At 42.2% G+C, this 22,263-nt stretch overlaps 1 protein-coding gene and 1 long non-coding RNA gene across 2 annotated transcripts in view; one reads left to right on the top strand and one right to left on the bottom strand.

The window, feature by feature from the left end:
• LOC142742397 (uncharacterized) overlaps nt 1-6,705 on the top strand; it is a 64,040-nt gene extending 57,335 nt beyond the window's left edge. The window contains exons 3-4 of the long non-coding RNA XR_012881371.1: nt 545-710; nt 6,630-6,705. This is a non-coding gene — a long non-coding RNA (uncharacterized LOC142742397). The remainder of the gene's footprint in view (nt 1-544; nt 711-6,629) is intronic.
• LOC142742396 (lens fiber major intrinsic protein) lies at nt 516-17,897 on the bottom strand. The gene is made up of 4 exons (XM_075852096.1): nt 17,538-17,897; nt 11,990-12,154; nt 3,892-3,972; nt 516-701 (listed from the first exon to the last, which is right to left on the bottom strand). The coding sequence occupies exons 1-4, from the start codon at nt 17,895-17,897 to the stop codon at nt 516-518; spliced, it is 792 nt and encodes a 263-aa protein (XP_075708211.1).
• Between the last annotated feature and the right edge of the window lie 4,366 nt (nt 17,898-22,263).

The raw sequence follows: 22,263 nt of genomic DNA, 5'->3' as shown, positions 1-22,263 counted from the left end.
AAAAGTAAAACGCAGTATAAAGAAAAGAATTGTCTGAGATGTAAAGCAGCATCAGAGGTGCAGTTAGGAAAGTAGGTGGGAAGTTTGATGGGTACCTTTTCTGTGGCTAATTCGAGATCAAATGCTGGCACTTAGGGCATGCATTACTTGCAATCTTTGCCTAAGTGCTAAAAAAATTTCTGACAGGGAGTAATAATCCCTACGGTTCAAGCAATCAACATCCTTCTGTGGGATATAAATACTGTATGATTCAACCCTGAGTTGTGTGGCCCCTTCAAACGACCCTACTTTCTTTGCTTCAATCTTCACTTTGATGAGAAAGTCAAGCACATTAACTGTTCCTTCCTGTTTCTACTTCAACACAATACCCACAGCCTGGTAAGAAAAGAAACATCTTTCAAAGTATAACCCGACCCGCCCAACACACATCCCATGACGGATATTATGCTAACTAGGCCCAAATTGTGTACATATGTAGTTGCTAGTGTGCTGCTATGTAACTGTGCAGTTTTTATTTATAGGGATTGTGTTTTTAACTCTATAGGCTCGCCCGTTGCTTCTGGCTGGCCTTCAGGCTCAGCGGGCCTTGCTCCTTTAAGGATTGAAAGTCTTTCAGAAAGCCCCCTCATTCTTGGAAAGAGAATGAAGTCGTACACTAGACCTCCAAGTGCTCCACCGATGATAGGACCAACCCAGTAGACCTGCAGCAGGTAAGAAGTAATAAGGTATTATGCAGTTTGATCTAAATTATATATGCAGATATATGACCAGCACAATTTCATCTGTGTTTTATCAATTTGTCAACACTAAGTATTATTAAAGGAGTATTGCCAGAATCGACAATTATCACCCATCCACCCGATAATAATTGTCTGATTGGTGGGGGCCCCATCACTGGGCCCCCCAGCGATCGTGAGAGCAAGGGTCCCAAACCCCCTGTTCCTCCTTCTCACTGCTTGACCGCAGTGAGGAGGACATTGAATGGAGCGACAGTCGAGCATGCACGCTGCTCCATTCAAAGTCTATGGGAATGACGCAAACAGCCAAGTAGATCTGGGGGATTCTGGGACAACTCTTTTAACTACCCTATTAATCTTATCTAAAAATGTCTTGTGACTTTGTCCAGCTGCAATACCAGACACAACCCATGGACAAGAGTGTCTCTGTTTCTAGAAAAAGCTAACTTTTTTTTGATAATTCTGACAATACAATTAAAGCATATTCACCCCTCCTCATACCCATATTTCATACCACTCTGGGGTATGCAGCTTCTCTCCTAGGAGCTCAGGCTGGCTTATACATCTTATTCCCAACGAATAGGTTAAAAAAAAAACGATTCCCTGAGAGATATATCTCTTCTGTAATAAGGCTGGGGAATATGATCAGCTTGTTATATGAAAAGTTTTACCTGCCTGAGCTCCTAGATGAGTGGTAGGAGTTATGGGGGCTTTTAGCACCATCCATTCCCCGATTCCCACCAGACATAAAATAAAAAATAAGTTTACTCACCTCATCGCTCGTCACCGCTGTTCCCGTCCAGATCCCCTTAGGCTTACCCAGCATGCCGCGGCTCATACAAAGTACTGATGCTGAGCAGCGTCATGGCCTTGTAAGCGACGCAGCAATCAACGTCCTAAGTGCTGTGTCACATACATTGCTGAGCCGCAGCATGCTGAGGGAGCCTGAGGTGAGTATCCTTTTTTGATTAGAAATTGTCCGATGTGGATTATTTGGGGGGGCAAGGTACAGGGCCCCTCAGGAACAAGGGGCACAGGCCTCTACCTTGCTACACCCTACAGAGTGAAATCCAGCATAGATGTCCTCTATAATTTACCTTCTGTTAAGCAACTCCCCTTTTTCAAAAGTGGCAAGAATGGCGTAAAAAGACCAAAAGTCCTACATTTTAGTTGAAAATTGCTACATTTGGGCCTTTGCGATTTTTCTGCGCCAGAAAACTGGCATAGAAAGGTTGATAATTTTCCCCCTCAGCTTTGATAAGTTATTCCAGTTATATAGCAAGGGCCAAATAGCGTGTAATTGCATTTCATTTTTATTTATCCCTAGAACAAGCTGCTACTGACATTTTTATTTTAATTGGCTCTCATTTTTATATTACAAGACAATGGAGGGAACTTACTAAGACTGGCATCTTAAATAGAAGCCCAAACAAGTAATATGCAATACATTTATTAAGAGGTGAACGCCTCTTAATAAATTAAGCACATTTTGGGCTGCCCGTGCATTATAGATTGAAATGTACGGCAGCTATGAGCAGGCGTAGATTTCCGCTATCATTTCTGCTGTGGCCCCCGTCCCTCCAACTAAGCCCCACCCACTTTTCAGAAAAATTGTGAGAGTGGCGTAAAATAATAAAAATATATAATTTTTTTTCCGCAAACGCACAATAAATCTCCCCTAATATTTTTCTAACTATTGAACTTTCCATTACTCGTTGTGGGACACGTCTTAAAACCAAAGCAGAAGTAGCCAACCTGTGGCTCTCCTATTTGTGTAACTATAGTGAGAGCATGAGCCACAGTGGAAGAGAGTTTTGGGACCAACTCAGCCTTCGATATAGATTAATAATATCAAATAAATAGCTGGGTTAGACTAAGTACATATCAGTTGTGCCTATGATGTTACTATACATGGTATAGTATGTCATGGTATACATAGTGTTCCATTTGTGTTTTAAAAAATTATAATTCAGTACAGTGTTTTGCTTAGATTTGTCTGTGACCCAAACCTTAAAGGGAACCTGTCAGCATGATATAGCGACTGGTACCCTGATTACACTAAAGTATGTTTTACTCTAAAAGTTGCAGCGACTTATAGAAATCATAAGTGTAGGGCTCAGGGAGAAGTGTCTGCTGGGTGGGTCCCCTCAGTCTACACAAAAAGGGAGAGACTTGTCAATCAAGCCATGCGGGGAGAAGCCAGCGGGGAGATGCCCATCGGACTCTTCTCTGACACTTAACACTGGACGTAAACCAGTGTCAAAACTAAGATTTCTCTAAAATGCTGCAGCGTTTAGAGTAAAACATAGTTAAGTGTAATTAGGGCATGCGTCACTGTATCATGTTGCCCGTGGTTGGGGCTACATGAATGTGCTGACAGATTATCTTTAAAGGGTAACTAAACGTTCAACAAACTTCTGACATGTCATAGTGACATGTCAGAAGTTTAGATCGGTGGGGGTCCAAGCACTGAGACCACCACCAATCGCTGAAACGAAGCGGCTTCGTTTCTGTTTGGCTTTTTTCTGAAAGCGGATGTAGCGGTGTACAGGCCCATAGACATTCTATTGAGCCCGTACACGCTACATCGGTTTTCCGAGAAAAGCCGAACAGAAACGAAGCGGCTCAACGCTCACATGAGCGCTTCTGCCGCTTTGTTCTAGCGACTGGTGTGGGTCTCAGTGCTCGGATCCCCACCCATCAATACTTCTGACATGTCACTATGACATGTCAGAAGTTTGTTGAACATTTAGTTACACTTTAAAGGGGTTTTCCCACAAACACAGGAATCCCCTGTCCTGCGGTCGGACCCCCAGCGATGAGGAGAACGGGGGACCGAAAGTCTCCCGAAGTGCTCCATGAGAATGGAGCGCTAGTGCGCATGCTCGGCCAGCACTCCATTAATTTCTAAGAGACTTCCGGGTTCGCTGTCTCCGAAAGTTCCACAAAAATGAATGGAGTACTGGCCGAGCATGTGCACCAGCGTTCCATTTTCATGGAGAACTTCAAAAGACTTTTGTCCCCCGCGGTCAGACCCCCAGCGATCACACATTTATCCCCTATCCTGTGGATAGGGGATACATGTGTTTGTGAGAAAATCCCTTTGACTCTTTATATGTCATTTACAGAGATACATGACAAATGATGGCCTTACCCAGTGGTTGGTGAAGTTTCTAGTGAGTACAGCAGGGGCAAATGATCTTGCAGGATTCATACTGGCTCCAGTATAGTAAAGCTGTAGAGAAACATAAATAATTCAGATAGGAATATGCTTTTTACAAACGACTTCAGTTTGGAATTTGGCATGCCAATGGCGACTTCTCAATGTTTATTGGTTATTTATATGTTTCTGTGTTGGCGGTGCCGCACCTGCCATGAGGCGAGGTGAGCCGACAGCCTCAGGCGGCACCACCTAGCCGAAAATGGGGGTGGCATTTTGAACCAGGGACAGACTGGACTGGGGGGAGGGGGCATGCCTTGTTTTACTTACCTGACGTGCCACATGATGGGCACGTCTGTAAGAACCCTCCTGCGCTGTACGCAGCATGCGCCACCAGAGAGGAGCGGGTCTGCAGAAGGACTGGTCGAGCGCTCTCTCCTCAAGAAGAGAAGTGACGAGATGCACGAGGTGAGCGGTGGCCTGTATTAAAAACTGAGCGCCACTTAGAGCGCTCACTCTCCTGCCTTCACTAATTTAAAAGGTGTCGGTCGGCCGTAGCTGGGGGACCGGGACCCAGGAGGATACTGCAAGGGAGGTCTGGGCATTTTACTTGCAGCCAAGGGCTCTATGGGGACGACGACGACAATCCACCCCATAGAGCCCTCACGTTACTAAAATGGAAGGATAGGGGGGGCGGTCTAAGCATCTGACTTACTGCAGAGGGCTCTATAGGGGGGAGTATTCTGTCCCCCCTTTAGAGCAGTCAGTCGGATGCTCAGACCCCCCTAACCTTTCAGTATAGTAACTACTGAGGGCTCTATGCGGGAGGGGGATTATTTCCCCCTATAGAGCCCTCTGCTGTCAGTCAAACACCCAGACCCCCCTTTGCAGTATACTCCAGGCACTCGAGCGTTGGCCGACACCTTTTAAATTAGATGGGGCAGGATCGAGCTGTTACCAATCACATCTAAGTTCATAACTTAGATGTGATCGATAATAGGTGACCTAATGGATTCAGGTCACAGCACTACATACAGCTGCTCTGTATACAGGATATAAAGCAGCTGTATCTCAAAAAGTTAAAATAATTTTCAATAAAAAGTAATTAAAGCTTGCACCAATCACATTGATAGATATCTTCATATATATATAAAAAAAATACGTTTTTAAAGGTGTACATAGCCTTTAAACTGTAACTAAACTTTTATTATGTCATAGTGACATTTCAGAAATTTTCATCGGTGGGGGACTGAGCACTGAGACCCCCACCAATCGCTAAAACGAAGCAGCAGAAGTGCTCGGGTGAGCGCTGTGCCGCTTCATTTATGATCGACTTCCAGCCGAGTGAGCGGTGTACGGACTCATAGACTTTCTATTGAGCCCGTACTCTGCTCCAAGGAAAGCCAAGCAGAATCGAAGCAGCACACCGCTCACCCGAGCACTTCTGCTGCTTCGTTTTAGCGACTAGTGAGAGGGGTCTAGTGCTCGGACACCACTGATCAAAACTTCCGACATGTCAAAAGTTTTTCAAAAAATGTTGTTACACTTTATAGAGAATCTTTCACCTGCCCATAGATGTGCAGCTGAGTGCAGCATGTAATGTGTGACAAAATATGTAAGGATGCACTCCAAATTGACTCTTTGTTGGTGCTGTATAGGTTCGGGTTTGGGGACCCACAATATAAATATATAGAAAAAACCTAAAGCACTCCAGGAATACTTGGAATTCATTTTCAAAATTATTTTATTTTATTCCAAACAGCATTTTTAGCCAAGCGATTAACATTTCGGCCCAACCAAGGCCTTTCTCACAATCGCTATATGCAGTGTTGAAAGCAGAGCCGAGTACAGGCGTCTACCAGACGCTCTAAATGGATCAGTGCAGCATGTAATTGTCAGGGTTGGACAAACTCTGGGGCACTTTCATTTTTTTCCTAGCCTCCTTCGTTATTTAGATATCGGTGCCGTAATATTTGGCGTCCCATATGTAAATAACCCACTGAACTTTCAATGGGGCGGTAATTGGCAAGGGGGCGTGTAATATCGCTGTGACACTGTCCAATCAGCCAGTGTCAACAGCAGGAGCTAGAGAGCGTGTGCGTGCGCACGCTCTCACTCTTCAGCTCTCGGCAGGCAAGTACAAGACTTTATGATCTCCCGCGAGAGATCAGTCTTGTCGTCCTTGTCTGCCGAGAGCTAAAGAGTGAGAGTGTGCGTGCGCACAGCTCCGATGCCATGGAACAGAAAAATAATTCACACTCTTCTTCTCCTCTTTTGTTCCGTAGTGGCGGCGGAGCTGCGCGCACATGCTCTCCTCTCTTTAGCTCTTGCTGTGACACTGTCCGTAGGTGATTGGACAGTGTCACAGCCATGTTACACGCCCCCTTGCCAATTACCGTCCCATTGACAGTTCAGGGGGTTATTTAAATATCGGGCGCCAAATATTACGGCACCGATCTCTAAAAAACAGAGGAGGCTAAGAAAAAAATGTAAAGTGCCCCAGGGTTTGTGCAGCCCGGCACATTACATTCTGCACACGTATGGGCAGGTGAAAGGTTCTCTTTAAAGGAAAGTTGTTGTAATTATTTCTTTTTTTTTAATTTTGTTTATGGGCCTATTTTTTCTAATTATTTTAATATGTTCCCTAAAGTAACTATTTATTCACGTTTGTACTTCTGTGTGGGCAGCCATCTTTATTTTTATTTTTCATACTGCTAATTTTTTTTTTGCAGGTTCCGCTGGAACATTTGGACTACGTCGTAGATTCGTTGCACTACTTTGCTGATTTAAGCTTTTTTTCAATAAAATGGTTAAAGTGAATTGTGTGGAAGAGTTATTTAAATAAAAAAAATTTTTTTTTATGTCTCTGTTTTTGAATACTTCATTACCGCCTTAGTAATGGCAGTTGTCTGATTGAGAGCGTCCATTACTAAGAAGGGGCTTAGTATTAGCCATTAAAAAGGCTAGCACTAACCCCCTATTATTACCCCGGTACCCACTGCCACCAGGAGTACTGGGAAGAGCTGGGTACGATCCAGTACCCGACCATCTGAAGTGAAGGGGACTGGGGTGGCTGCAGGCTGGTAATATCAGGCTCAGAATGGCCCAAAACCGTAGCCCTTCCCACCCTGGTGATGCTAAGCTGCTGCTGCTTTATTGTATCTGACTGGTTATGAAAAATGGAGGGAATCTCACGTAATTTGTTTTCAATTATTTATTTTTTAAAAATGACATGGGGTTCCCCCTATTTTTCATAACTAGCCAGATACAATAAAGCAGCTGCAGCCTAGCATCACCAGGGTGGGAATGGCCACGTTTTTTTGCCCTTCCCAGCCTGATAATGCCAGGCTGCGGTCGCCCCGCTGCCTAACCATGAGATGGTCAGGTACTGGATTGTACTCGGCTCTTCCCTGTATGCCTGGCGGCAGTGGGAATTGGGGCAATAACAGGGGCTAGTGATAGCCTTGTTACTGGCTAATGCTAAGCCCCAGCCTTAGTAATTAAATGCTGTCAATCAGACAGCAGCCCTAAGGCCATAATAAAGTATTAAAAAAAACAGACATAAGAATTTATTTTTTTACTGAAATCAAAACTCCCCCATGCAACCCTCTTTCACCTTTTTTTTAATTTATTTATTTTAAAAACGTAAATTTGCCACAATAGTAACTAGAGGTCAAGGAAAAATAATTCCCCTTCATGTAACGCTGATTCCTGTCAACTGAAAAGTCATCCGCCAGAGGGAAAAATGTTTCCCCATGGCGGAGTACAAGAAAGTCTAATTCCCAGGTGAGGCTTTCTTGTACTCCGCAATCAAGAAACATTTTTCCTCCTGGCGGATGATTTTTCCGTTGACAGGTAGCAGAGTTCTTCCGCAGCGGTGTTAGGGGGACAAACTCGCCAATTGCCCAGTGCCCCCAGAATGGGGCGCTACTCTTGTGCCAATGCTGTGTGCTTGCCCCCCAGACTAAAATTTGCCAGCCAACCCCTGGCAAAGGTCTGAACATGTAGGACCCCTAGATAATGGTAATGGGGAGTTGGTCACAGGGGATCAAGAGAAGGTAGAGTTACTAAATGGGTTCTTTAGCTCTGTATATACAACTGAAGAAAGAGCAGCTGATGTAGCCGGTGCCGGTGCTGTTAATATATCAGTTGATATACTGAATTGGATGAATGTAGATATGGTCCAAGCTAAATTAAATAAAATAAATGTGCACAAGGCCCCGGGACCAGATGGGTTACACCCTAGAATTCTTAAAGAGCTTAGTTCAGTTATTTCTGTCCCCCTTTTCATAATATTCAGAGAATCTCTAGTGACTGGTATAGTGCCAAGGGACTGGCACAGCGCAAATGTGGTGCCGATTTTCAAAAAGGGCTCTAGGTCTTCCCCGGGTAATTATAGACCAGTAAGCTTAACATCCATCGTGGGGAAAATGTTTGAGGGGCTATTGAGGGACTATATACAGGATTATGTGACAAAAAATAGTATTATAAGTGACAGCCAGCACGGTTTTACTAAGGACAGAAGTTGTCAAACTAACCTAATCTGTTTTTATGAAGAGGTAAGCAGAAGCCTAGACAGAGGGGCCGCTGTGGATTTAGTGTTTTTGGACTTTGCAAAGGCATTTGACACTGTCCCCCATAGACGCCTAATGGGTAAATTAAGGACTATAGGTTTAGAAAATATAGTTTGTAATTGGATTGAGAATTGGCTCAAGGACCGTATCCAGAGAGTTGAGGTCAATGATTCCTACTCTGAATGGTCCCCGGTAATAAGTGGTGTACCCCAGGGTTCAGTGCTGGGACCCCTATTATTCAACTTATTTATTAATGATATAGAGGATGGGATTAATAGCACTATTTCTATTTTTGCAGATGACACCAAGCTATGTAATATAGTTCAGTCTATGGAAGATGTTCATGAATTGCAGGCAGATTTAAACAAACTAAGTGTTTGGGCATCCACTTGGCAGATGAAGTTTAATGTAGATAAATGTAAAGTTATGCATCTGGGTACCAACAACCTGCATGCATCATATGTCCTAGGGGGAGCTACACTGGCGGATTCACTTGTTGAGAAGGATCTGGGTGTACTTGTAAATCATAAACTCAATAACAGCATGCAGTGTCAATCAGCTGCTTCAAAGGCCAGCAGGATATTGTCGTGTATTAAAAGAGGCATGGACTCACGGGACAGGGATGTAATATTGCCACTTTACAAAGAATTAGTGAGGCCTCATCTAGAATATAAGACCGATAAAATACCAACACATAGGATGCAATGGAAAATAGTGCTAGAAAGTATCAACAAAATGAACTATGAGACAACATTACTGGCCATAATAGATGCACTATATATTGAATCCTACGAAGTAACCAAGATATACTTGGTGCGTCGATCAGAAATTGTCAGAAAACCAACCCAAGAAAATATGATCGACTACAGCACAAATGTAGAGAAAGATACAAATGATTCTTTATTGGAATAAAAACATGAGACAGATAAAAATGGAACTAGGGGATGAGTCACACAGTAAAAAAGGACGTCTGATCAGTCAAACATGCCAGGTACGGATATTGTGTCCACGTATTGTGTAATAGCAAAATAGGAGTAAATGCATGTAGTCATATAAAGAGCCGTGTCTAATGGAAAACAGCACGGATATAATCAAGGTACATCAGATGACAACAGCACAAATCGCAGAGAGGTAAAAAGCAGATGCCGATAGCTGTGGTAATTACAAAATACGTATATACCATCAATAATAATTACAACTAGTTACCAATGTAATGTGCACCAAGTAGTGCCAGAAAGTGCTTGAAATCAGAAGATGACCATAAATGATGAACATAATGGAGCTATGCTTGCTACACAGGACAGAAAAGATAACACTACATACCAGTGGACATGATGGAAACAGGGATGAAACGTCCTGACCCGACGCGCGTTTCGGCGATTGCCTTCGTCCGCACTTTCTGGCACTACTTGGTGCACATTACATTGGTAACTAGTTGTAATTATTATTGATGGTATATACGTATTTTGTAATTACCACAGCTATCGGCATCTGCTTTTTACCTCTCTGCGATTTGTGCTGTTGTCATCTGATGTACCTTGATTATATCCGTGCTGTTTTCCATTAGACACGGCTCTTTATATGACTACATGCATTTACTCCTATTTTGCTATTACACAATACGTGGACACAATATCCATACCTGGCATGTTTGACTGATCAGACGTCCTTTTTTACTGTGTGACTCATCCCCTAGTTCCATTTTTATCTGTCTCATGTTTTTATTCCAATAAAGAATCATTTGTATCTTTCTCTACATTTGTGCTGTAGTCGATCATATTTTCTTGGGTTGGTTTTCTCATCTAGAATATGCAGTTCAGTTCTGGGCTCCAGTTCATAGAAAGGATGCCCTGGAGTTGGAAAAAATACAAAGAAGAGCAACGAAGCTAATTAGGGGCATGGCGAATTTAAGTTATGAGGAAAGATTAAAAGAATTAAACCTATTTAGCCTTGAAAAAAGACGACTAAGGGGGGACATGATTAACTTATATAAATATATTAATGGCACATACAAAAAATATGGTGAAATCCTGTTCCTTGTAAAACCCCCTCAAAAAACAAGGGGGCACTCCCTTCGTCTGGAGAAAAAAAGGTTCAACCTGCAAAGGCGACAAGCCTTCTTTACCATGAGAACTGTGAATCTATGGAATAGCCTACCGCAGGAGCTGGTCACAGCAGGGACAGTAGATGGCTTTAAAAAAGGGTTAGATAATTTCCTAGAACAAAAAAGTATTAACTCCTATGTGTAGAAATTTTTCCTTCCCTTTTCCCGTCCCTTGGTTGAACTTGATGGACATGTGTCTTTTTTCAGCCGTACTAACTATGTAACTATGTAACTATGTAATTGTCTCCCTGCTCCGCCGTTTGCTCTTGTAGGCCACAGCCTGGTTTAGGCCTGAGGCCTACAAGAGATCAGGAGCACGCTGATGACGTCAATTGCCCAACACGATGACATCACTGCATCATGCCGTCCACGCCGGGCCATTGAACACAGTTAAAAATCATAAGTCAATTAGGTAATGAAAAGGGGGCATAGAAGATTTGTTAAACCATTTTCAGTGTTAATGCTGCGTTGCTGATCTATGATACTAAAGTAATACAGTAAAAAGAGTTCTTTAAATCTTTTCTATACATTAAACAGCACTTTAAGAAATAAACAACAAATGTTTTCCTATTTTAAAAAAATTATATATTGCATGTTTGTTGTGTAAAGCTAGTAATGACAAAAACTCGGATAGATGGGGGGGGGGGCGTCTTTTTATAGTTCGCCTCAGGCAGCAGAGGGGCTAGGTTCACCCCTGTGTGTTGGTTCATATTTGTAAAAATATAAGAAAATTATAGTGAGTAATGTATGTTTTTTCAGCTCACATTTTTCACTTACAGAAATTTTTTGTTTCTATCACAATTTTTGCGGTTCATTATGTGCCATTGCAATGTTTTTAAGGCCTAATTCACACCAGTGTGTTAAACGTCCGTGGGCCGGCCGTTGAACCAGCAGCCGTCCCACGGACCTATGTAATTGAATGTGGCCGTTCACACAGCCGTTGTTTCAACGGACCGTGTGAAGGGTCCGTGGGAAAATAGGACATGTCCTATCTTTTCACGCATCACGCATCCCTCCATAGACTCTCATCTATGGGGGATGCGAGACATCGCGTCCCGCAGCGCTGAGCACGGATGCACCTCGGACGTGAAAAACTGCAGTTTTTCACCTCCGAGATGCGCCACGCTCGTGTAAATAAGGCTTAACGGTGAGTCCACATTAAATTTTCATAAAAACCATGGCAAAAACAATGCCTTTAATAAGGCTACTTAATAAGGCTGAGGGGATGGTTATAATTTTTTTAATAATTTTGTACAGTTAACTATATAACTGCTACAATAATTAACTATTCTCCTCCCAGAGTGATATAGATGTACTTTATGTAAATGTAAGTCACATATAACCCGTTTTTTTTTAAAACAAATTTATAACAACAGTTTTAGTACTAGAAGTAAAATTTAATACAATCACTCACCCCAAAGAGGTGTCCCAAGGTGAGGGAAAATCCAATAGCCAAGGATACAGAGCCCAGACGTCCATTCCTCCTCTCATCATAGGTGGCAAAAATACAAAGCACAAATTGCAGGGTGAGGAAAATCTCCACTGTTGTTGCCTGTCCAAGGCTCACACCAGGATGAAGCTATATAGAGGGGAATAAAAATACAATATACCAGGGAGAACTTGTTAATAAACTCCTGGTAAAAACGAAATGTTAACTTTATTCTATGGGTCAATACGATTTTGGCGATACCAGATGTATATTGTTTTGTATGTTTTATTATGTTAGTTTTTAAAAAAAAAACATTTTTTTTTTTTACAAAATTGTTTTATGTCACCAGTGACGTAACTACCGCTGTAGCAGCCGTATCAGCTGATACAGGGCCTACGGCAAGAGGGGGCCCATGTCACCCGCCAACACGGACCCCCCATGCCCTGTGTCACCGCTAGCAGCCGTTATCAGTAGCGACGCCACTACGGGGCCCGCGCCGCCTGGCCTCTAACATTTTATGGACCGGGCGGCATGGGCCCCCTCATGCCCGGTGGCGTCGCTAGCATCGGAGAGGGCCCCGGTGCTAGCAACGGCCACATTCACTTGTATCTGCGTCCTCTGGACGTAGATACAAATGAGTATTATAGGCTGCTGCTGCCTCTCTGAGGGGGCGGCGGCGACACTGAAGCCAACCGCCGCCACCCCCTTTTGCACTAATTGTACCTGCGTCTATAATACACAGATACAATTACATGCATTAGCGCTGAATAGACGTGCACATTCCGTGCCTGATCATTCAGCACCTTACAATCATGCTAATTGGCAGGGCAAAATGACTTTGAGCGCCAATCAGCGGCTTTCAACAACGCTAGCGGCGATGTCATTGCGCCACTTCCGTTTTTGAAAGGCGCTGATTGACAGGGCAAGTCATTCTGCCCTGCCAATCAGCGCCTTTCAACGACTCTAGCGGCGCAATGAAGTCATCACACCGCTTGCATTGTTCAGCCCCAGCAGACTTGCTCAAAAGAGAGCAGGCCTGCATTGCCACCAGACGGCGTGGGTCAGGGATCATGTGAGTATGTAAAGTTTTTTGTTTTTTTCTAATAAAACTGTGAGTGGCACAGATAGTGGCTCTATCTACAGGGGGGATCTATATGTGGGGATGTGGAGCACTATATACAGGGGGAGCTATTTGTAGGGCACTATCTACAGGGGTGGGCTATATGTGGGACACTATATACACAGGGGTGGGCTATATGTGGAGCACTATAGGGGGAGCTACATGTAGGGCAGCACGATGCTCAGTGGTTAGCACTATTGCCTTGCAGTCCATATGTGGGCACTATCTACAGGGGCTTCTATGTATGGCACTATCTACAGAGGCTCTATGGGGGTCACTATCTACAGGGGGGCTATGGGACACAATCTAGAGGAGGCATGGTGTGTGTGTTTGGGACACAGTGTATGGTACTATTATAATCAGGGACACAGTGTATGGTGCTATTATAATTAGAGGTGCAGTATATGGCGCTATTATATTTAGGGGTGTTGAGAATTTTATCTTCATTTATAGGTGTATAAATGTTTTAAAAGTGAGAAGCTTCAGAATACTTCCCTACATGGGAATGATAGCTTTTATTATTTCAGCTAATATGTATATGAAGGCTGTTTGTACTTTTTATATTGGTTTCTGTACTTTTTCTGTACTTTGTCATTTGTACCCTGTATGTTGTAAAATGGTAAAGTGAGAAGCTTAAGACATCTGAGCGGAAAAACTGCAGAAATTAGCTTTGGCCAGGAGAAGTCATCATAGAGGTCTGGACCGGATGGAAAAGAAAAAAGAACAAGAACTAGAATCTGAGACGTCACCGGTAAGTCACTTATTGTAAATTTTTATTCTGCCTCTAATCAGTAATACAGTCACTGTATGATCTGCAACGAGATGATGGGTGGTTTGACTATTATATGATTTTTTTTTTGTGAAACAGCATCTCCCAACATATCCTTACCATTGTTCGGGCCATGCTAGGAACTGTAGTTTTACGCCGTACAAACCTATACAGCAGGGGTTGCACTAAATTGAGCTGTATTTGTTCTGGTGCTGTATATATGTACTGAGCTTGGTTCTGGTGCTGTATTTATGTGCTGAGCTTTGTTCTGGTTCTGTATTTATGTACTAAGCTTGGTTCTAGGGCTGTAAATGTGTACTGAGCTTTGTTCTGGTGCTGTATTTATGTACTGAGCTTTGTTCTGGTGCTGTATATATGTACTGAGCTCTGTTCTGGTGCTGTATATATGTACTGAGCTTTGTTCTGGTGCTGTATTTATGTACTGAGCTTGGTTCTGAAGCCGTATATATAAGAGCTTGGTTCTGGTGCTATATGTATGTATGAGCTTGGTTCTGGAGCTGTAATTATATAGGATATCTTTATAATGACAAAATTGCAGGTCAGATGGAATTGTTTTCAATTCATTGTATATTTAATGGGAATCTGTCTGGTAGTTTTAACCCCTTGAACCGCCACTATGCGGTAATACATGACCTGACAATATTTCCAAATGTATGTTTTTTTCAGATGCAGCAAAATCTATAAAATCAACTTTTAAAACGGCACACACTATATGCTAATTACTCTTTAAAGGGTCATGGGGCAGTGCCGCTATCCTGAAGAGTCACATAGTATTGCTTCCAACCCCACCTTTCCATGTTTGATTGACATCCCACTGGCTGATACAACTTTCTTGGATACGCCATTGCCTTGTACTACTTGGGCAAGCACCATGCAGCGAGGTGTACTCTGCACCGCGCATGCCACAGGAGTACAAGGCAACGGCGCCTCCACAAGAGTTTGAGGAGGCTGGTAGTGATGTAGAACAGCCAGGGGGATGTCAATCAAAATCTGGGGGGGCGCCATTTCGATTTTTACCTCAGGCAGCAGAAACGCTAGAGTTGGTCCTGAATGGCTCCAAAAACGGCTCAAGAAGTGACATGAACTTCTATTTCGTGGATGTATTTTCACGCGTCGTTTTTTGAAAATGAGGCGTAAAAAAATGCCCGGTCGGAACAGAACAGCGTATAAACGTGTAAACGCCCCGAAATGTGCCTGAAAACACTATGTGTGCACATATATGATACAGTTTTTGGGGCCGTTTTTGGCTTCGTTTTTTTAGCCAAACATAGGAATGGACCCAAAGGAAAGGAGATGCATGAGCACATTTCCTTCCGTTTGGATCCACTTCTGGCTTTGGCTAAAGAAAAAACAGTCAAAAATTGTCACAAAAACTGCTTTAAAACTGTGTGTGGAGCCTGGCCTTGAGAAGATACATCAAAAACTGCATCACACCTCTGTGTGATCCTGGCCTTAATCACGCACACAGTTTTGATGCAGTTTTTGGCTCAGATTTTTGTTAGCAAAAGCCAGAAGTGGATACAAAAGCAACAAAAGATATAAAGAAAAAACTGATGTATCTCCTTTGTTTTGCTAAAAAACCTGAGCCAAAAACTGCCACAAAAACTACATCAAAACTGTGTGTGATCCTGGACTCCACTTAGGTGTGACTGCAGTTAACCTTAGAATTTCACTACGCTATTCCCGATGTCAGACTCACAGAGGTCCTCATTGCAAGGATGTGGGGATTTGTTTAGCAGGGTCCCTAAATTGAAAAGCTCTTGGTCACCAATGATTTTATTTTCACCAAAAACTAGCTGCTTTGCGATGGGGTTAGGCTCTGTTCACACTAGTGTCATGGCTTAGGTTTATAATGGAGCCGTTGATAGATGCCATTGACTTGAATGGGGACACTTGGGGGCTCCAGTCAAAAATGCTGGAAAGCCCGACTGAACCCCAAACAAATCCCATTAACGCTAGTGTGCATGTTCTAGCCACAAAGCTGCTATTTGGTTAATCTGAGAAAGAAAATCACAATGGGAGACACTTATCTTGTATGCCAAGCAAATATGTGATATCTGGTACTAGTGGGATATTGGGGTTAACTGCAGCAGGAACACCTAAAATGTTCCGGTTTTGTGTGGAGATAGGCTTTAGGGGACAGTCAGACGTGGCATATTTGCTTTGTATTTCCGAGACATAAAAATACACTGCAGAAAACTACAATGTATGCCTATGAAAAAAATGATTACACAACGGAGACAGATTTCTCTAGTTCTTGTGTTGTGGAATACTGTTTCCATGGGCATACATTATACATTTTTCCACAGCGTATGTTTATGCTGCGGAAATTCAAAGAAAGAAATTTCAACGTAGCGTAAACGCTGCAGAATTTCCGCAATAGAATTATGTGCGTAAAATCCTCAGCATTTACAGTAGCATTTGAACAAATCTCATGCACACGCAGCGAAGATGTCCAGAAATTGACCAGCAGTGAGGATTTTAAATGCGAGGCATGTCAATTTATGCTGCGGACTTGTTACTTTTTTTGATTCAATGGGAGGTAAAACCCACAACAAATACAAAATGTTGAGACTTTTGCACCGGAAACGCTGCAATTCCGCTACAAAAATCACGAATCAGAAAAAAAACATAAAAACCTCGTTTTTTTGTTTCAAATTGATAAAAACATTAATACTTACCCCACTGTCATTGTCATAGAGACACGTTCCTCTGTTCTCTGTTCAGGCTGGCCTTCTGGTATGAGTTTCATCCCATGTGACTGCTGCAGCCAATCACAGGCTGCAGCAGTTACATCGGCTGCAGCATCATCCAAGAAGGCCTGTCTGAACAGAGAACATAGGGACGTGTTGCTATGACAACGGCCGGTGGTAAGTATTAGCTTTTTTTTTCAACCACTGCTTTCCGTAGCAGAGGTTTAACCTGAAAATCTGCACCAGAATTTGGTGTGTGTTTTTGGGGAGAATTCCCTGCGTGTTCTAGGTTAGATATGCTGCGTAGTTTTCATGCAGAGTGTCTGACCCGTGGGAACCAAGCCTTAGGCTGGGTTCACACGACCTATTTTCAGACGTAAACGAGGCGTATTATGCCTCGTTTTATGTCTGAAAATAGGGCTACAATACGTCGGCAAACATCTGCCCATTCATTTGAATGGATTTGCCGACGTACTGTGCAGACAACCTGTCATTTACGCTAAGTCGTTTGACAGCTGTCAAACGACGACGTGTAAAAATACAGCCTCGTCAAAAGAAGTGCAGGACGCTTCTTTCAGACGTAATTTGAGCCGTTCTTCATTGAACTCAATGAAGCACAGCTCAAAATTTACGGCTGTCAGAGAAGCCTCGCAAAATGCGAGGAGGAGCATTTACGTCTGAAACGAGGCAGCTGTTTTCTCCTGAAAACAGTCTGTCATTTCAGACATAAAAGCCTGCTACCATGTGCACATACCCTAAGAGTTCTCATTGGAATGAAGAGGGATGCTGACATTGTGCAAAGCTTACCAGCTGTGACTGATTCTATCTAATTGTATAAGAAAAAAACATATATTGTATTAAAATTTTATAATTAAACACATTGATGAAATTCATCACTCTTAGTTAGACATTTGTTACAAAAGTATTTACCGTGTTAAGAGCCAAGTTGCCACGGATTGCTGCTGGAGTAACACCATACAGAACGGCAGCTCCAGCCACCGCTCCCAGTAGTTGTGCTGCAATGTAAAAAATGGCACGGAAGAGAGACATCTGTGAGCCGATGAGGAAGGCAAAGGTGACTGCTGGGTTAATATGAGCACCGCTGACATGGCCAACAGATTGGACCATAGTGGCCAGAATAAGACCAAATGCTAATGCTATGAGCAAAACATTAGCTGGCCCAGCGACCCACTTTAGAGATGCACCTAAGCCAAAAAAAACATAGAACATGGTAGCAAAGAATTCTGCAAAAACCGCTCTCCAAAAGGAGAAGGAGCGGAATTCCCACATGTTTGTGGGTTGTATGTAAGGATTAGGGAGAGTGAAATGGGGCAAGGGAAAATTTACAGAGCTGTTGGGAGATGCCCCAACTTTTTATTGCAGACCCCCCCCAAAATTGTGCAAAAAATTAGAATGCTACTTTAAAGTTTAGAACAATACAAAAAAAGTTAACAAAAAAAATGAAAACGAAGAAAAAATAAACGATAAAAACAACCCAAAAAAGCCACGGACAGAGTGACTGCTTCGAACTCCCAACTGCTGTGGATACTTCCCCCCCAACCTGTTTATAGAGTGACGGGGGGATTTATAAGGGGCAGAGGCAGTGACATATTTAATCCCCCTATACAGATACACACCACCCCCTGACAGGAGGGGCAGTGTCATAGAGCTGGTGTTTAACTCTTCCCTGTGTGCTGTCTCCTCCCTCAGGCTAGCACTTGATATAAGGCCACAGAAGAGATTTTTGCTCAGATATTATAGTCATTTTGATGCTCTTCAATTGTGTACAATGAGAACAATTTATTCAGTCATTTTCAGACTTATCTGGTACTAATATGTTTACTCATAACCTGTTAATAAGACACATGTACATTACCACATCGCAATTTCAACAATTGGAACTCATAAAAAAATTGTACGTAATATAAAATCAGGGAAGTAAAAGAATGTCTACAAATATGGAGCGAGACAGCGGGAAAATGAAAAATGCAAAATACCTCCTTACTCAACGCACTTTGTAGTCACTGGGTTTATTGAAAGAAAATGAGAATATTTTCTTTCAGTCTGGACCTTTTTGAATACAATTGTTTATTGGAATATTCATTGAATTCATATTAATCCAATTTTTATTAATCCGACATCATCACTATTTCCCTTAGGTCAAAATTTAGGAAGACTTATATGTTAGAATATCATCTTTCCTTAGTAAGCCTTTTAACACCAGGGACTGTGCTGCTAGTTTATTATAATAAGAAAATAACATGATTCCAAGGACAAGTCTACCCCAGTATACATATTTGTCTATTAACTATATTTATATAGTAGTTATGCACATGTAGGAATGATAGATTTCTAAGCAGTCAGCTAATGTGGTGCCTGGGGCTAAACTAGTGCTGGAATAAACGTATTTGTTTGTATTAACAACATGTATTTCAACTTTCGGAGAGATGCTGTGGATGGGGCCCCCCATCCTTACTATCTGGCACCCTCTGCAGCAGAATTTGTTGCACTAGTAGTTTGTATCTCAGCTGAGTTTTGCCACTGTGTACAATCCTTTGGCTCCTTTCAGTCTGGGGGAGGCATCCTAAATCCACAGCTCCCCTATGGGATTATCCCATGTGCAATTAGAATTGTTTGCAAAATGCTGTGCGTGCATCCTCGGGAACAATGGCACTTGCTGTGTGTGAGGTTTCATTCAGCTCAGATCCCTCTCACTTTCTGTGTACCTCACTGTCAGCATTTCATAGATCTAAAATATAAATAGCAAAATATATAGGTACATCCATATAAAACATAATAGCTACAAAACCGTCACTTTGACCTATAAGAAAAACACAAATCTACATTTTTCTTGCTCCAAGAAACATTTGCCACTAGATAGAGCTCAAGAACATTTTAATTTCTGATAGTAAGACATGTTAGACACATTTTCAAAGCGATAGCACAACATTAATATGAGCATTGTATGTTACTGCCGTGATGTGAAAGATATAATGTGTGGATTTACAATGCGATCTTTTTTTTTTCAGATCAGTTCTAGTAATAGTAATTGAATGTATTCATTGATAGTAAAGTGAGCTACATGGAGTTATTGGAGAAATTGCCTATTCTACAGAGATATAAGGCTATTTTAAGTGCTACGTACACCTTTGAAAACATTTTTTTTTTTAAAAAAAATGTGTATCAGTGTGATTGGTGCAACTTTGTAATTACATTTTATTAAAAATATAGTTTTTACTTTTTCAGATACAGCTGCTTTGTATCCTGTATACAAAACAGTTGTATCTAGCGCTAAAACCTGTATCCGTCAGTTCAGCGGGACTGATAGGTTCCGTGTCAGTGGGTCCTGCATGTCTCTGACACACAGGATCGTGCTGTTATCGATCACAAGTTCATAACTAAGATGTGATCGATAGGCAGATCCTGCGTGTCAGAGACATGCAGGAGCCGCTCTCACTGACCCCGTCAGTCCTGCTGACCTGACGGATTCAGGTCTCAGTGCAAGATACAGCTGCTCTGTATACAGGATACAAGGCAGCTGTATCTGAAAAAATGTAATTACAAAGTTGCATGTTCCACCGAGTCTAGGACCCCAAACAATGGCCATGGACACATTTTACTTTTTATTGGGATCTTTATATCTGAAGTTTACTCTTTATTTCATTTTGCCTAGGCAAGATGTGTAGTAAAGCTGATTCCAATTTTAATGATTTACTTACTAGTTTGGTAGTTAATTTACCTAATAAGTACAGAATTAAAATACTAAATAAATTAACTACATCTCATTATGTGATTAATCCGGTTATCAAAGCAATAGTGCAAAACATAGAGTGGTGAAACAGGCAAGGGTACAGAGTTCTCAATTTATGTAGTCTGTACACTTGAGATTCTGTCACAGAGCGACTGAATTTGAACACTTTTTTTTCAAGAATAGAGGTAAAACGGCAAAGTTGCGCAAAGTTAGTTATTCAAAAAGATTTGCTGTTTAAAAAAAGAAAAATATACATCTACTCGGCAGGACCTTCAGTTTCAGAGAATAAATATAGGTCATAGGGAGAGTAGGATAGGTCAATATGCTGATGACATGGTACTCTTTATGTCAGATGTGGAAAATACACTTCCCATGGCTATTGAGACAATAAACTAGTTTAGTGTTTACACAGGGCTTTTGATTAACTGGTCCAAATCGGCCTTATTGCCTTTGTAGGAGGTGGACTGGCCTGCGATTTACTTAATTTACCGGTGGTGAGATGTTTAAATATTTTGAAATTTATATTACCAAGGACCCAGGCATCTCAGGGCACGTTCAGACGTGGCGGAATTGCTGTGGAATTCCGCTGCGCACAGTCCGCTGTGGAATTCTCCAGCGGCCGTTTTTTACATTTGTTTCAATACATTTTTGGGCAAGTTAGTTCATACGTTGCGGAGAACTCCGCTGCGGATCATAGGCTGCGATGCGGAATAATCCCTCAGCAGCATGCACTGTCTGTTGCGGAGAAGCGGAATTTCACTGCGTATTTCAGCCTTTGCAATGCAAAAACTTAAATCTGTGGCAAGTCCGCTGTGTTTTCTGCAACGTCTGAATTACCTGTCAAATATGCAAATGTTGGTGCAGATTCGTTGCGTAATTGCCCCATATCTGCACCAACATTTGCAGCGGAAAAATTCCGCCACGTCTGAACGTGCCCTCACACTCGAAAAATATATATCTCCCAGAGGAGATTTTTGCTCAAAAATTCAAAGCATGGCGTACTCTCCCTCTGTCGATGGCGGGTAGAGTGAATTTAATCAAAATGATCCTCTTACCTAAGGGTTTATATTTTGTGGGAGAATGCCAATGGTCCTATTCCTAAAATATTTTTTTAAAGATTGCACTCCTTAATGACCTCTTTAGTGTGTGGTAGCTCCAGGGGGAAATTGGCCCTCACCACTTTACAGCGTCCTAAGACTTGTGGAGGTCTAGCGTAGCCTGATTTCTATCTTTATTTTTTAGGGGGTCAATTGCACTACTTGTCGCCATGGATGTTCACATCACAAACCATCCCATTCTCTGGAAAACATTTTAGGACAGATGCTTGAGTTGGTAAATCTTTGGCCTATTCTGAAACAACCAGCGTTATTTAAAGGGAAACTCCTGTTATTACATAAGCTGGCCCATCAGGTGTGGAGGGCAGCCAAGGATCTGCGGGGATTTAGGGATAGGCTGGAGGAGACTCCTCCGTGGGATAACCCTATGTTCTCCACTCGCAGGGATTAGAGGGTTCAGAATTCTGGAAATCTCATGTTATATTAACCTTACAAGATATATATAAAGATAGGACACTTATGTCATTCACGCAGTTGCAAGTCACTCATAATTTGGGAAGGGCACAATTTTCCCTTATTTACAACTTCGGCACGCACTTGCCTCACAATTTCAGAGGGATGGTCCCATGATATCCAATTTTCCGATAATTGGAATTCTAAAAAAACACAATGCCTTAAAGGTATTATATCTGCACTATACACCCACCTTTTGAGCTCTAAAGTAGATTCTCAAATAATGTCTGCAGAAGCAGCTTCGTGGGCAATTATCCCATCCTTATCTAGAGAGGAATGGGAGGAAGCTCTGGAATCACATATGCATGTATCTCCCTCGGTAAGCAACAGATTACCA

Source organism: Rhinoderma darwinii, chromosome 2, assembly GCF_050947455.1.
Source record: "Rhinoderma darwinii isolate aRhiDar2 chromosome 2, aRhiDar2.hap1, whole genome shotgun sequence".
In the NCBI taxonomy this organism is placed as follows: domain Eukaryota; kingdom Metazoa; phylum Chordata; class Amphibia; order Anura; family Rhinodermatidae; genus Rhinoderma; species Rhinoderma darwinii.
The sequence above is the reverse complement of the archived record's forward strand: the minus strand, read 5'-3'. Positions and strand labels throughout refer to the sequence as shown.